This window comes from Heptranchias perlo, chromosome X (assembly GCF_035084215.1).
Source record: "Heptranchias perlo isolate sHepPer1 chromosome X, sHepPer1.hap1, whole genome shotgun sequence".
Taxonomy (NCBI): domain Eukaryota; kingdom Metazoa; phylum Chordata; class Chondrichthyes; order Hexanchiformes; family Hexanchidae; genus Heptranchias; species Heptranchias perlo.
In genome coordinates this window covers 1,039,563-1,056,095 of record NC_090370.1, presented here as the reverse complement: position 1 = coordinate 1,056,095, position 16,533 = coordinate 1,039,563, and the positions used below count along the sequence as shown (strand labels likewise).

The 16,533-nt window shown below is 50.7% G+C and overlaps 1 protein-coding gene across 1 annotated transcript; it reads right to left on the bottom strand.

Annotated features, from left to right (window-relative positions):
• Positions 1–12,255: 12,255 nt before the first annotated feature.
• Positions 12,256–14,048, bottom strand: LOC137306925 (G-protein coupled receptor 84-like). The gene has a single exon (XM_067976304.1). The coding sequence runs from the start codon at positions 13,890–13,892 to the stop codon at positions 12,759–12,761; it is 1,134 nt and encodes a 377-aa protein (XP_067832405.1). The 5' UTR covers positions 13,893–14,048; the 3' UTR covers positions 12,256–12,758.
• Positions 14,049–16,533: the final 2,485 nt, after the last annotated feature.

The following is a 16,533-nucleotide window of genomic DNA, read 5'->3' as shown; positions in this document are numbered from 1 at the left end:
TGCCAGGAGAGAGCGTTGGGATAGTCGAGTCTGGAGGGGGACAGAGGGCGCGGACGAGGGGTTTCAGCAGCGGATGAGCCGAGGCGGAGGGGGCGGAGACGGGCGACGTTACAGAGGTGGGAGCGGGCGGTCTCGGCGGTCAGACGCTCAGCTCAGGGTCAACCATCGACTGGGAGCCAGAAATAAAACATTCCCTGGGGCCCACTCGCATCCAGGCCAAACCTCTCGGCCAGAGCAAAGAACGATCCCAGGGATTTCCGAAAAGAGCTTTCATTTATACAGCCCCTATCAGCACCTCGGGACGTCCCAAAACCCTCCTCAGCCAGTGAAGCACTTATTCTTTTGAAGTGCGGTCACTGTTGTAATGTAGGAAACGCGGCAGCCGATTTGCGCACAGCAAGATCCCACAAACAGCAATGTGATAAATGACCAGATAATCTGTGTTTTTTTTTAGCGATGTTGGTTGAGGGATAAATATCGGTCCCAGGACACCGGGGAGAACTCCCCCCCCCTGCTCTTCTTCGAAATAGTGGCCGTGGGATCTTTTACATCCACCCGAGAGGGGCAGACGGGGCCTCGGTTTAACGTCTCATCCGAAAGATGGCACCTCCAACAGTGCGGCGCTCCCTCAGTACCGACCCTCCGACAGTGCGGCGCTCCCTCAGTACCGACCCTCCGACAGTGCGGCGCTCCCTCAGTACCGACCCTCCGACAGTGCGGCGCTCCCTCAGTACCGACCCTCCGACAGTGCGGCGCTCCCTCAGTACTGACCCTCCGACAGTGTGGCGCTCCCTCAGTACTGACCCTCCGACAGTGCGGCGCTCCCTCAGTACTGACCCTCCGACAGTGCGGCGCTCCCTCAGTACTGACCCTCCGACAGTGCGGCGCTCCCTCAGTACTGACCCTCCGACAGTGCGGCGCTCCCTCAGTACTGACCCTCCGACAGTGCGGCGCTCCCTCAGTACTGACCCTCCGACAGTGCGGCGCTCCCTCAGTACTGACCCTCCGACAGTGCGGCGCTCCCTCAGTACTGACCCTCCGACAGTGCGGCGCTCCCTCAGTACCGACCCTCCGACAGTGCGGCGCTCCCTCAGTACCGACCCTCCGACAGTGCGGCGCTCCCTCAGTACTGACCCTCCGACAGTGCGGCGCTCCCTCAGTACTGACCCTCCGACAGTGCGGCGCTCCCTCAGTACTGACCCTCCGACAGTGCGGCGCTCCCTCAGTACTGACCCTCCGACAGTGCGGCGCTCCCTCAGTACTGCCCCTCCGACAGTGCGGCTCTCCCTCAGTACTGCCCCTCCGACAGTGCGGCGCTCCCTCAGTACAGACCCTCCGACAGTGCGGCGCTCCCTCAGTACCGACCCTCCGACAGTGCGGCGCTCCCTCAGTACCGACCCTCCGACAGTGCGGCGCTCCCTCAGTACTGACCCTCCGACAGTGCGGCGCTCCCTCAGTACTGACCCTCCGACAGTGCGGCGCTCCCTCAGTACTGACCCTCCGACAGCGCGGCGCTCCCTCAGTACTGACCCTCCGACAGTGCGGCGCTCCCTCAGTACTGACCCTCCGACAGTGCGGCGCTCCCTCAGTACTGACCCTCCGACAGTGCGGCGCTCCCTCAGTACTGACCCTCCGACAGTGCGGCGCTCCCTCAGTACTGACCCTCCGACAGTGCGGCGCTCCCTCAGTACTGACCCTCCGACAGTGCGGCGCTCCCTCAGTACTGCCCTTCCGACAGTGCGGCGCTCCCTCAGTACTGACCCTCCGACAGTGCGGCGCTCCCTCAGTACTGACCCTCCGACAGTGCGGCGCTCCCTCAGTACTGACCCTCCGACAGTGCGGCACTCCCTCAGTACTGCCCCTCCGACAGTGCGGCGCTCCCTCAGTACAGACCCTCCGACAGTGCGGCGCTCCCTCAGTACTGACCCTCCGACAGTGCAGCTCTCCCTCAGTACTGACCCTCCGACAGCGCGGCGCTCCCTCAGCACTGACCCTGGGACTAGATTACGGGGCTCAACTCCCTACAGTGGGATTCGAAGCCATGTCCTGCTGACTCAGAGTTGAGCTTGTTTGGGGCTCAGGTGCCAATGAAACAGGGAGTGACAACTGATGCAGTCATTTCTGCCTCCTGATCGGTTCTGTTCCAGGAAGGGGAAAAAACTCTACACACTTTCACCACTATCCTGTTTCGTAAATTGCGATTATTTTTGTTACTGCAATCTGAGCTCGACCTAACCCTTGCTGTCAGCACATCTCCTCTGACAACTGACATCTTACGTGTTGTGAGACCCCAGGAAACAAAGGAAAGACAGACTTCGAATTACACTGAATTCAGCAGCACAGAAATAGGCCAGTCGGCCCTAAATGGCCCTCTCCGCCATTTATCGGGAGGTGGACTCAGCATGGGTGGAGGTACGAAATGACAAGGGGTAGAAAACGCAGGTGGGAGTAGGTTATCGGCCCCCTACACCGTTGGACAGCGTATTAATCAAGGAGTTATGCAGTTATACAGGGCCTTGCTGAGACCACATCTGGAGTATTGGGTGCGGTTTTGGTCTCCTCATCTGAGGGGGGATGTCCTTGCCATGGAGGGAGTGCAACGAAGGTTTACCAGGCTGATTCTTGGAATGGCAGGACTGACCTATGAGGAGAGATTGGGTCGACTCGGCCTGTATTCACGAGAGTTTAGAAGAATGAGAGGTGATCTCATCGAAACATATAAAATTCTAACAGGGCGAGACAGACTAGACGCAGGGAGGATGTTCCCGATGGCTGGGGAGTCCAGAACCAGGGGTCACAGTCTCAGGATACGGGGGGCGGGGGTCGACCATTTAGAGCCGAGATGAGGAGAAATTTCTTCACTCAGAGGGTGGTGAACCTGTGGAATTCTCTGCCACAGAAGGCAGTGGAGGCCAAGTCATTAGATGTATTCAAGAAGGAGATAGATATATTTCTTAATGCTAAAGGGATCAAGGGATATGGAGGAAAAAGCGGGAACAGGGTACTAGAAGTTACAACATGGAAACAGGCCCTTCGGCCCAACATGTCCATGTCGCCCAGTTTATACCACTAAGCTAGTCCCAATTGCCTGCACTTGGCCCATATCCCTCGATACCCATCTTCCCCATGTAACTGTCCAAATGCTTTTTAAAAGACAAAATTGTACCCGCCTCTACTACTGCCTCTGGCAGCTCGTTCCAGACACTCACCACCCTTTGAGTGAAAAAATTGCCCCTCTGGATCCTTTTGTATCTCTCCCCTCTCACCTGAGTCAGACGATCAGCCATGATCATTTTGAATGGCGGAGCAGGCCCGAAGGGCCGAATGGCCTACTCTTGCTCCTATTTTCCACGTTTCTGTTAAGAAATAACGGGAGCTTGTAACAAGTCTGGAGGACCAGCTCATGGAAAGCGTTTGAGACAGATTCCTGGAACAATACATCATGGAATCAACCAGGGAACAAGCTAATTGATAATCTCATAGTAAAGGATCCTCTGGGGAAGAGCGATCATAATATGATAGAATTTCACATTGAGTTTGAGAGTGACGTACATATGTCAGAAACCAGAGTCTTAAATTTAAATAAAGCCAATTACATAGGTATGAGGGACGAGTTGGCGAAGGTAGATTGGGAAATTAAATTGAAAGGTATGACAGTAGATAAACAATGGCAAACATTTAAAGAAATATTTCAGAATCCTCAACCAATATACATTCCACTGAGAAATAAAAACTCCACGGGAGAAACGATCCATCCGCGGTTAACTAAAGAAGTTAAGGTGAGTATTAGATTAAAAGAAGAGGCTTATAATGTTGCCAAGAAGAGCAGTGAGCCCGAGGATTGGGAGCGGTTCAGAAACCAGCAAAGGACGACCAAAAAATTGATAAAAAGGGAGAAAATAGAATACGAGAGTAAACTAGCAAGAAATACAATATTGGAAAATGTGAGGTTATGCACTTTGGCAGGAAAAATCAGAGAGCAAGTTATTATCTTAATGGCGAGAAACTGGAAAGTACTGCAGTACAAAGGGATCTGGGGGTCCGAGTGCAAGAAGATCAAAAAGTTAGTCTGCAGGTGCAGCAGGTGATCAAGAAGGCCAACGGAATGTTGGCTTTTATTGCTCGGGGGATAGAATATAAAAACAGGGAGGTATTGCTGCAGTTATATAAGGTATTGGTGAGACCGCACCTGGAATACTGCATACAGTTTTGGTCTCCGTACTTAAGAAAAGACATACTTGCTCTCGAGGCAGTACAAAGAAGGTTCACTCGGTTAATCCCGGGGATGAGGGGGCGGACGTATGAGGAGAGGTTGAGTAGATTGGGACTCTACTCATTGGAGTTCAGAAGAATGAGAGGCGATCTTATTGAAACATATATGATTGTGAAGGGGCTTGATCGGGTGGATGCGGTAAGGATGTTCCCAAGGATGGGTGAAACTAGAACTAGGGGGCGTAATCTCAGAATAGAATCATAGAATCATAGAAGTTTACAACATGGAAACAGGCCCTTCGGCCCAACATGTCCATGTCGCCCAGTTTATACCACTAAGCTAGTCCCAATTGCCTGCACTTGGCCCATATCCCTCTATACCCATCTTACCCATGTAACTGTCCAAATGCTTTTTAAAAGACAAAATTGTACCCGCCTCTACTACTGCCTCTGGCAGCTCGTTCCAGACACTCACCACCCTATGAGTGAAAAAATTGCCCCTCTGGACCCTTTTGTATCTCTCCCCTCTCACCTTAAATCTATGCCCCCTCGTTATAGACCCCCCTACCTTTGGGAAAAGATTTTGACTATCTACCTTATCTATGCCCCTCATTATTTTATAGACTTCTATAAGATCACCCCTTAGCCTCCGACTCTCCAGGGAAAAAAGTCTCAGTCTATCCAACCTCTCCCTATAAGTCAAACCATCAAGTCCCGGTATCATCCTAGTAAATCTTTTCTGCACTCTTTCTAGTTTAAGGGGCTGCTCTTTCAAAACTGAGATGAGGAGAAACTTCTTCACTCAGAGGGTGGTAGGTCTGTGGAATTTGCTGCCCCAGGAAGCTGTGGAAGCTACATCATTAAATAAATTTAAAACAGAAATAGACAGTTTCCTAGAAGTAAAGGGAATTAGGGGTTACGGGGAGCAGGCAGGAAATTGGACATGAATTTAGGATTTGAGGTTAGGATCAGATCAGCCATGATCTTATTGAATGGCGGAGCAGGCTCGAGGGGCCGATTGGCCTCCTCCTGCTCCTATTTCTTATGTTTTTATGTTCTTCTAAAAACGGATTGTAAGAGCTTCTACAAGTAAGTAACAAGGAAGAGAGTAGCAAAAGTAAACATTGGTCCCGTAGAGGCTGAGAGAGGAGAAATTATAATGGGGAATCAGGAAATGGCAGATGCGTTGAACAAATATTTTGTATCTGTCTTCACAGCAGAAGACACAAAAAAAACATACCAGAAATAGTGGGGAACCAAGGGTCTAATGAGAGTGAGGAACTTAAAGTAATTAATATCAGTAGAGATAAAGTACTGGACAAACTAATGGGACTAAAAGCCGATAAATCCCCCGGACCTGATGGCCGACATCCGAGGGTTCTAAAACTGGAGGCTGCAGAGACAGTGGATGCATTGGTTGTGATCTTCCAAGATTCCCTAGATTCTGGAACAGTCCCAGTGGATTGGAAGGTAGAAAATGTAATCCCACTATTCAAGAAAGGAGGGAGAGAGAAAACAGGGAACTACAGGCCAGTTGGCCTGACATCAGTCGTCGGGAAAATACTGGAATCCATTATTAAGGAAGTGGTAACAGGGCACTTAGAAAATCATAATATGATTAGGCAGTGTCAATGTGGTTTTATGAAAGGGAAATCGTGTTTGACTAATCTATTAGGGTTTTTTGAGGATGTAACTAGCAGGGTGGATAAAGGGGAACCAGTGGATGGAGTATATTTGGATTTTCAAAAGGCATTCGATAAGGTGCCACATAAAAGGTTATTACACAAGATCAGGGCTCATGGGGTTAGGGTTAATATACTAGCATGGATAGAGGATTGGTTAATGGACAGAAAACAGAGAGCAGGGATAAACAGGTCATTCTCAGGTTGGCAGGCTGTAACTAGTGGGGTACTGCAGGGATCAGTGCTCGGGCCTCAGCTATTTACAATCTATATTAATGACTTGGACGAAGGGACCGAGTGTAATTTATCCAAGTTTGCTGACGATACAAAGCTAGGTGGGAAAGTAAGCTGTGAGAAGGACACAAAGAGTCTGCAAAGGGATATCGACAGGTTAAGTGAGTGGGCGAGAAGGTGGCAGATGGAGTATAATGTGGGGAAATGTGAGGTTATTCACTTTGGTAGGAAGAATAGAAAAGCAGAATATTTTTTAAATGGTGAGAAACTATTAATTGTTGGTGTTCAGAGGGATTTGGATGTCCTGGTACAAGAAACACACAAAGTTAGCATGCAGGTACAGCAGGCAATTAGGAAGGCCTTTATTGCAAGGGGGGGATTGGAGTACAAGAGTAAGGAAGTCTTACTACAATTGTACAGGGCTCTGGTGAGACCTCACCTGGAGTACTGTGTACAGTTTTGGTCTCCTTATCTAAGGAAGGATAGACTCGCCTTAGAGGCGGTGCAACGAAGGTTCACTAGATTGATTCCTGGGATGAGAGGGTTGTCCTATGAGGAGAGATTGAGTAGAATGGGCCGATACTCTCTGGAGTTTAGAAGAATGAGAGGGGATCTCATTGAAACATGTAAGATTCTGAGGGGGGGCTTGACAGGGTAGATGCTGAGAGGCTGTTTCCCCCTGGCTGGAGAGTCCAGAACTGGGGGTCATAGTCTCAGGATAAGGGGTCGGCCATTTAGGACTGAGATGAGGAGGAATTTCTTCACTCAGAGGGTTGTGAATCTTTGGAATTCTCTACCCCAGAGGGCTGTGGATGCTGAGTCGTTGAATATATTCAAGACTGAGAGCGATGGATTTTTGGACTCTGGGGGAATCGAGGGATACGGGGATCGGGCGGGAAAGTGGAGTTGAGGTCGAAGATCAGCCATGATCCGATTGAATGGCGGAGCAGGCTCGAGGGGCCGAATGGCCTACTCCTGCTCCTATTTCTTATGTTCTTATGCTCCACACGAGCCTCCTCCCTCCCTACTTCATCTCACCCTATCACCATATCCTTCTATTCCTTTCTCCCTCATGTGTTTATCCAGCTTCCCCTTAAATCCATCTCCGCTATTCCCCTCGACCACTCCGTGTGGGAGCGAGTTCCACATTCTCACCGCTCTCTGGGTAAAGAAGTTTCTCCTGAATTCCCTATGGGATTTATTAGTGACTCTCTTATATTTATGGCCCCCTAGTTCTGGTCTCCCCAACAAGTGGAGACATCTTCTCTACGTCTACCCTATCGAACCCCTTCATAATCTGAAAGACCTCGATCAGGGTCACCCCTCAGCCTTCTCTTTTCTAGAGAAAAGACCCCAGCCCGTTCAATCTAGATAGAACAGATTGTTTACCTCAGGGCAGAGAAGGTTAAGGGGGAGATTTAATAGAGGTGATCAAAATTAGGAGGGGTTTTGATCAGAGTCGATGGGGAGAAACCGTTTCGAGTGGCGGGAGGGTCGGTAACCAGAGGACACGGATTTAAGATAATCGGGGAAAGAACCAGAGAGGGGGGGGAGATGAGGAGAATGTTTTTTTTTACGCAGCGAGTTGTGACGATCTGGAACGCGCTGCCTGAAAGGGGCGGTGGGAGCAGATTCAATAGTAACTTTCAAAAGGGGGAATCGGAGAAATACTCGAAGGGGAAAAATTCACAGGGCTACGGGGAAAGAGCGGGGGGTGGGGCAGGGACGGGGGGAGTAGTGGGATTAATTGGACAGCTCTGGCCTCCTTCTGTGCCAAAAGGTTCTACGATCCCACCAGCGAGGTTTCACTTCTGCGTTTGCTATCTGACCTCGAATGAGCCTCATCAGACTCGCTGCAAGAATTCGCACTGCCCTCCCCAGCCTGGGTGTTTAAAAATACAGCAGTGGCTTCATCACGTTTCCCATTTGCCGAACACTTATTGCGCCACGAGGTACTTCCCGCAAGACGCACATTTTTATGAAGTTCGTACGAGTGCGAGGTGACACATTATGGCAGGAGGAATAAGGAGACCACAATAATCCTTGACTGATAAGAGTCTAAATGGGGGTAGGGGGGCAGAGGGATCTGGGGGTACAGATACTCAAATCACGAAAAGTAACGACGCAGGTTAATAAGGACGTAAAAAATCAAACACTGGGGGTCATTTCTAGAGGGATAGAATTCAAAAACAGAGAAGTTGTGTTAAACTTGGAGCACTGTGCACAGTTCTGGTCTCCATATACCTTGGTTAGGCCACACTTGGAGCACTGTGCACAGTTCTGGTCTCCATGTACCTTGGTTAGACCCCACTTGGAGCACTGTGCACAGTTCTGGTCTCCATATACCCTGGTTAGACCACACTTGGAGCACTGTGCACAGTTCTGGTCTCCATATACCTGGGTTAGACCACACTTGGAGCACTGTGCACAGTTCTGGTCTCCATATACCCTGGTTAGACCACACTTGGAGCACTGTGCACAGTTCTGGTCTCCATATACCTGGGTTAGACCACACTTGGAGCACTGTGCACAGTTCTGGTCTCCATATACCTTGGTTAGACCACACTTGGAGCACTGTGCACAGTTCTGGTCTCCATATACCCTGGTTAGACCACACTTGGAGCACTGTGCACAGTTCTGGTCTCCATATACCTTGGTTAGACCACACTTGGAGCACTGTGCACACTTCTGGTCTCCATATTACAAAAATGTTACAGAGGCACTGGAGAAGGTGCAAAAAAGATTTACTGGGATGATACCAGAACTGAGAGGATATAACTATCAGGAAAGGCTGAACAGGCTGGGGGTCTTTTCTCTAGAAAAGAGAAGGCTGAAGGGTGACCTGATAGAGGTCTTAAAGATTATGAAAGGGTTCGATGGGGTAGACGTAGAGAAGATGTCTCCACTTGTGGGGGGAGACCAGAACTAGGGGGGCCATAAATATAAGATAGTCACTAATAAATCCAATCGGGAATTCAGGAGAAACTTCTTCACCCGGAGAGCGGTGAGAATGTGGAACTCGCTCCCACATGGAGTGGTCGAGGGGAATAGCGGAGATGGATTTAAGGGGAAGCCGGATAAACACATGAGGGAGAAAGGAATAGAAGGATATGGTGATAGGGGGAGATGGAGTAGGGAGGGAGCAGGCTCGTGTGGAGCATAAAGGCCAGCACGGACCAGACGGGCCGAACGGCCTGTTTCTGTGCTGTACAATCCCATGTAATATTAATCCCTCAACCAACGTCACTTAAAAACAAAACAGATGATCTGGGTCATTTATCGCATCGCTGTTTGTGGGATCTTGCTGTGCGCAGATTGTCTGCCGCGTTTCCCCCACATTACAACAGTGACCGCACTTCAAAAAAAACAGTGCTTCAGTGCTGTGAATCACTTTGGGATGTGCCAAGACTATAAATAAATGCAAGTTTGTTCTTTCTTTATGCTTCATGGCGCAATGGCCAGGTTTCGATTGGTTTCATTTCCTGAAGCCAGCTTCCCTCCTCCCCAGAGTCGCTCCCCTCCTCCTCCCCCCTCCCCCTGCCCCTCTCGATGCCCCTCCCCTCCTAACAAAACGTCCTGCTCTGAGTTACGAATAAATAAAATCCGGAGGACTCTGCGGCAATGTTATGTTTTGCCGCACTTATTTTCCATGAAAGTATCTTGAATTAACACATGGGTCACTGGAAGGAGTTGCAGAGAGGGTTACGGCCCCTCAGGAGGCCTCGGAGGGGGCGCAGAGCAGATTCACCAGAACGATACCCGGGGTGGGGGCTAAAAGGGGTTAAATTCCGAGGACAGGTTGCACAGACTGGGCTTGTGTTCCCTCGAGTGTAGAAGATTAAGGGATGATCTCATCGAGGGGTTTGAGATGATTAATGGACTCGATAGGGTCGATAGAGAGAAACTATTTCCTCTGGTGGGGGGAGTCCAGAACAAGGGGGGGGGCAGAACCTTAAAATCAGAGCCGGGCCGTTCAGGGGTGATGTCGGGAAGCACTTCTTCACACAAAGGGGGAGTGGGAATCTGGAACTCTCTCCCCCAAAAAAAGCTGTTGAGGCTGGGGGTCAATTGGAAATTTTAAGACTGAGATCGATAGATTTTTGTTGGGTATCGAGGGACACGGAGCAGAGGAGGGTAAATGGGGTTAAGATACAGATCAACCATGATCTAATTGAATGGCGGAACAGGCTCGAGGGGCTGAATGGCCTCCTCCTGTTCCTGTGTTCCTACATTCCTGTGTCTCTATGTTCCTATGTTCCCATGTTCCTGTGTTACCATGTTCCCATGTTCCTATGTTCCTGTGTTCCCATGTTTCTATGTCCCTGTGTTCCCATGTTTCTATGTTCCTGTGTTCCCATGTTTCTATGTCCCTGTGTTCCCATGTTTCTATGTCCCTGTGTTCCCATGTTCCTGTGTCCCTGTGTTCCCATGTTTATATGTCCCTGTGTTCCCATGTTCCTGTGTCCCTGTGTTCCCATGTTTCTATGTCCCCGTGTTCCCATGTTTCTATGTTCCTGTGTTCCCATGTTTCTATGTTCCTATGTTCCCATGTTTCTATGTTCCTATGTTCCCATGTTTCTATGTTCCTATGTTCCCATGTTTCTATGTCCCCGTGTTCCCATGTTTCTATGTCCCTGTGTTCCCATGTTTCTATGTTCCCATGTTTCTATGTTCCTATGTTCCCATGTTCCTATGTTCCTGTGTTCCCATGTTTCTATGTCCCTGTGTTCCCATGTTTCTATGTCCCTGTGTTCCCATGTTCCTGTGTCCCTGTGTTCCCATGTTTATATGTCCCTGTGTTCCCATGTTCCTGTGTCCCTGTGTTCCCATGTTTCTATGTCCCCGTGTTCCCATGTTTCTATGTTCCTGTGTTCCCATGTTTCTATGTTCCTATGTTCCCATGTTTCTATGTTCCTATGTTCCCATGTTTCTATGTTCCCTGTGTTCCCATGTTTCTATGTTCCTATGTTCCCATGTTTCTATGTTCCTATGTTCCCATGTTTCTATGTTCCTGTGTTCCCATGTTTCTATGTCCCTGTGTTACCATGTTCCCATGTTTCTATGTTCCTATGTTCCCATGTTTCTATGTTCCTATGTTCCTATGTTCCCATGTTTCTATGTTCCCTGTGTTCCCATGTTTCTATGTTCCTATGTTCCCATGTTTCTATGTTCCTATGTTCCCATGTTTCTATGTTCCCTGTGTTCCCATGTTTCTATGTTCCTATGTTCCCATGTTTCTATGTTCCTATGTTCCCATGTTTCTATGTTTCTATGTTCCTATGTTCCCATGTTTCTATGTCCTATGTTCCCATGTTTCTATGTTCCTATGTTCCCATGTTTCTATGTTCCCTGTGTTCCCATGTTTCTATGTTCCTATGTTCCCATGTTTCTATGTTCCTATGTTCCCATGTTTCTATGTTCCTATGTTCCCATGTTTCTATGTTCCCTGTGTTCCCATGTTTCTATGTTCCTATGTTCCCATGTTTCTATGTTCCTATGTTCCCATGTTTCTATGTTCCTATGTTCCCATGTTTCTATGTTCCTATGTTCCCATGTTTCTATGTTCCTATGTTCCCATGTTTCTATGTTCCCTATGTTCCCATGTTTCTATGTTCCTATGTTCCCATGTTTCTATGTTCCTATGTTCCCATGTTTCTATGTTCCTATGTTCCCATGTTTCTATGTTCCTATGTTCCCATGTTTCTATGTTCCTATGTTCCCATGTTTCTATGTTCCCCGTGTTCCCATGTTTCTATCTCCCCGTGTTCCCATGTTTCTATGTTCCCCGTGTTCCCATGTTTCTATCTCCCCGTGTTCCCATGTTTCTATGTTCCCCGTGTTCCCATGTTTCTATCTCCCCGTGTTCCCATGTTTCTATGTTCCTATGTTCCCATGTTTCTATGTTCCTGTGTTCCCATGTTTCTATGTTCCCCGTGTTCCCATGTTTCTATGTCCCCGTGTTCCCATGTTCCGTGTATCCAGGAAGGGAGAGTCCTCGATTCGGAAACGGCAGACCGGCTCCGCCTTCTCCGTGACTTCCGTCGGGAAACTTGGGTCTTTCCCAGAGACCCGTGGACCGGGACGGTGGTCCAGACAAAGAAAGACGCCCTCCGCACGGTAGTTTCGTTAATCAAAGCGATCGTTTAATGAATTAAAAAAAAACAGGGGAGCTCGTGAACACAAAGCAACACGTGGATTTATTCCACGCGATTCCTACAGGCCGGCGCAAAGCAAAGCAAAGTCGGTACATGCGACCTCCATAAAAACGGCGAGGCAGCCGTCCGCGAGCGGGGTGCGAATCGCGGCCGTGACTGGTGCGTCGTTGAGGGGTGTGTTTTCGTTTGCGTGGGCCAGACGTTGAAACCGCTGCTCGCTGACGTTTCCGGCCTCTGCCGCTTCTGCAGTTCGAAACTGATGTCCGAAAACGTCCAGCTTGCGCCGACTGTCTCGACCGGTGCGGATTTACACTGTCCGGAGTTTCGGGGGGCGGGTGGGTGGCGATGTCAAGGGGGGAGGGTCAACCCTGTGCCTCCCTTAAAGGGACCGGCCGACCCTTCACTCCGAGACGTCCGACAGTTCGAAAGAGCGTAGTGGTGCGTCGAGCCAGGTGCCTGCGGGGCCTTACGCTCCCTACTCCCTCCCCAGGCGGGCGATGCGCCTGAAGAGCCGGCCGCCTTTCCAGATCACGCCCAGGTAGGCCTCCTTGAACTGGCGATTCATCACAGCGTAGAGGATGGGATTGACGCAACTGTTAAACCAGGTGAAGTTCCCGGCCACCATGTGGAGCAGGATTGGGGCCCTCTTCCGCCCGTCCGCCACGTGCAGGACGCAGAAGGGGAAGTAACAGATCAGGTAGACCAGGAACATGGCAAAGCACATGCGCGTCACCCTCTTGAACTCGCTGTTGCTGCTCTTCTTGGCCTGGGGGCAGGCCCCGGGCGCCTGATCTTTCTCCGCCGCCCCTGGGGCCGGGCGCTGGCCGCCCGGAGCCTCCTGGTCCACGCTGGTCTCCTCCGTCACCCCCGACTGGGAGTCCACGCCGCTGTCCGTGCCGGAGAGCTCGCCCGGCAGCTTGGGCCTCCTGGCTCTCCGCCTCCTGCTGGCCTCGTGCTGCAGCCGATGCTGCTCCAGGGCTTTGGAGGCGGCCTTGACCTTCCTGTCAATGAGAAAGTAGAAGACTCCAATGCAGCTCAGGCCCACCCCGAACATGAAGGCCATGAGGACGGTGGTGTACGGCCTCCCTCGGCCGCGGTGGAAGCTGCAGGTGCAGACGGCGGGGAGGAAGACGTAGATGCTCCAGAGGGGCCCGAAGAGCGACGCGCCCAAGGCCCAGGGGCCGGCCATGAAGAAGGGCATGGTCCGCCTGGAGTAAAGCCGGTCGAACATCTGGGGGTCAGAGATCAGCACGTAGCGGCTCATGGCGATGAGGACCAGGTTGAAGATGGAGACCGCGTTGGCCACGAAAAGGAGGAACCCAAAAACCCGGCACATGGTCTCGCCGTGCCTCCAGGTGAAGTGCATGAAGGTGTCGACCGTCACGGGCTGCAGGAAGGCGCAGTAGAGGAGGTCAGAGAACGTCAGGTTCAGGATGAGGAGGTTAAACCTCGTCCGCAGTTTCTTCTCCGTGGCGAAGGCCAGGATGGTCATGACGTTGCCTGCGGTCCCAACGACGGTGACCAGGATCCCCAGCAGCGCTCCGAAATAGCGGTAATTAATCACCGCTGGGTGGCAGCTGGCGTTACCGTAGGTCGCGTTGAGGTCCATCTGCCCGGTTCGCCGAGGAGTCGGAAGGGCGAGCGAGCGAGCGAGCGAGGTTTTCAGAGCGCACACTTTCCCCCTCGTTCTGCCTCGGAGCTCGGCCCCAGCTCGCCCTCATAAACCCCAGCGAGGGTGCAGCCGAGCGACCAAGCCTCCTTCCTATTTCCTCATTTCCTCTTGCCAGCGTAGCTCGTTCCAGAATCTTCTTCCCCTTTTCCTTCTCGCAAATAGAGTTTTGAAAAAAAAGAGACGGGGTAGCCAGCATCGCGGAAGGTTTTGAAACGGCCCGCCCCACCTCCGAACCGTTTCCGAGCTTTTCTCACTCTGGGGGCCACGGGGGATTTCCAAACCAAACGACAGATTGCCAATTAGATAAAGGTCCCTTTTGTGGGTCGTAGTGTCAGGCCGTGCCTCAGTGGGTATCTCTCTCTCTCTCTCTCTCTCTCTCCCCCCCCACTCTGAGTCAGAAGGTACTGGAATCGAGCCCCCACTTCAGAGACTCGAGCCCCATAATCCAGGCCGACACTCCCAATGCCAGAACTGAGGGAGCGCTGCGCTGTCGGAGGGTCGGTACTGAGGGAGCGCTGCGCTGTCGGAGGGTCAGTACTGAGGGAGCGCCGCACTGTCGGAGGGTCGGTACTGAGGGAGCACCGCACTGTCGGAGGGTCAGTACTGAGGGAGTGCTGCACTGTCGGAGGGGCAGTACTGAGGGAGCGCCGCACTGTCGGAGGGTCGGTACTGAGGGAGCGCCGCACTGTCGGAGGGTCGGTACTGAGGAAGCGCCGCACTGTCGGAGGGTCAGTGCTGAGGGAGCGCCGCACTGTCGGAGGGTCGGTACTGAGGGAGCGCCGCACTGTCGGAGGGTCAGTACTGAGGGAGCGCTGCGCTGTCAGAGGGTCAGTACTGAGGGAGCGCCGCACTGTCGGAGGGTCAGTACTGAGGGAGCGCCGCACTGTCGGAGGGTCAGTACTGAGGGAGCGCCGCACTGTCGGAGGGTCAGTACTGAGGGAGCGCCGCACTGTCGGAGGGTCAGTACTGAGGGAGCGCTGCACTGTCGGAGGGTCAGTACTGAGGGAGCGCCGCACTGACAGAGGTGCCGTCTTTCGGATGAGATGTTAAACCGAGGGCCCCGTCTGCCCCTCTCAGGTGGATGTAAAAGATCCCACGGCCACTATTTCGAAGAAGAGCAGGGTGGGGGAGTTCTCCCCGGTGTCCTGGGGGCCGATATTTATCCCTCAACCAACATCACCAAAAAAAACAGATTATCTGGTCATTTATCACGTCGCTGTTTGTGGGATCTTGCTGTGCGCAAATTGTCTGCTGCGTTTCCTACATTACAACAGTGACCGCAATTTAAAAAGTACTTCATGGGCTGTAAAGCTTTGGGACGTCCCGAGGACATGAAAGGGGCTCTAGAAATGCACATTATCTCTTCCTTCCTCTCCGCCTCTCTCTCCTCCTTTAAGACGCTCCTTAAAACCTCCCTCTTTGTCCAAGCTTTTGGTCACCTGTCCTAATATCTCCTTATGTGGCTCGGGGTCTGATTTCTGTCTGATTTATGCTCCTGTGAAGGGCCTCGGGGGACGTTTTACTACGTTAAAAGGCTCTGGATAAATGCAGATTGTTTTGTCGACAGTAATCCCCAACTATTCTCTCATCCCTGCTTTAATATGAGTACAGTTTATATCATAGAGAATAGCAGCCCCTGTGTATATTACAGAGAATAGCAGCCCCTGTGTATATTATAGAGAATAGCAGCCCATGTGTATATTGTAATGAATAGCAGCCCCCGTGAATATTATAGAGAATAGCAGCCCCCGTGTATATTATAGAGAATAGCAGCCCCTGTGTATATTATAGAGAATAGCAGCCCCTGTGTATATTATAATGAATAGCAGCCCCTGTGTATATTATAGAGAATAGCAGCCCCCGTGTATATTATAGAGAATAGCAGCCCCTGTGTATATTATAGAGAATAGCAGCCCCTGTGTATATTATAATGAATAGCAGCCCCCGTGTATATTGTAGAGAATAGCAGCCCCTGTGTATATTATAATGAATAGCAGCCCCCGTGTATATTATAGAGAATAGCAGCCCCCGTGTATATTATAGAGAATAGCAGCCCCTTTGTATATTATAGAGAATAGCAGCCCCTGTGTATATTATAGAGAATAGCCGCCCCTATGAATATTATAGAGAATAGCAGCCCCTGTGTATATTATAGAGAATAGCCGCCCCTATGAATATTATAGAGAGTAGCAGCCCCTGTGTATATTATAGAGAGTAGCAGCCCCTGTGTATATTATAGAGAGTAGCAGCCCCTGTGTATATTACAGAGAGTAGCAGCCGCTGTGTATATTATAGAGAGTAGCAGCCCCTGTGTATATTACAGAGAGTAGCAGCCCCTGTGTATATTATAGAGAATAGCAGCCCCCGTGTATATTACAGAGAGTAGCAGCCCCTGTGTATATTACAGAGAGTAGCAGCCGCTGTGTATATTATAGAGAGTAGCAGCCGCTGTGTATATTATAGAGAGTAGCAGCCGCTGTGTATATTATAGAGAGTAGCAGCCCCTGTGTATATTATAGAGAGTAGCAGCCCCTGTGTATATTATAGAGAGTAGCAGCCGCTGTGTATATTATAGAGA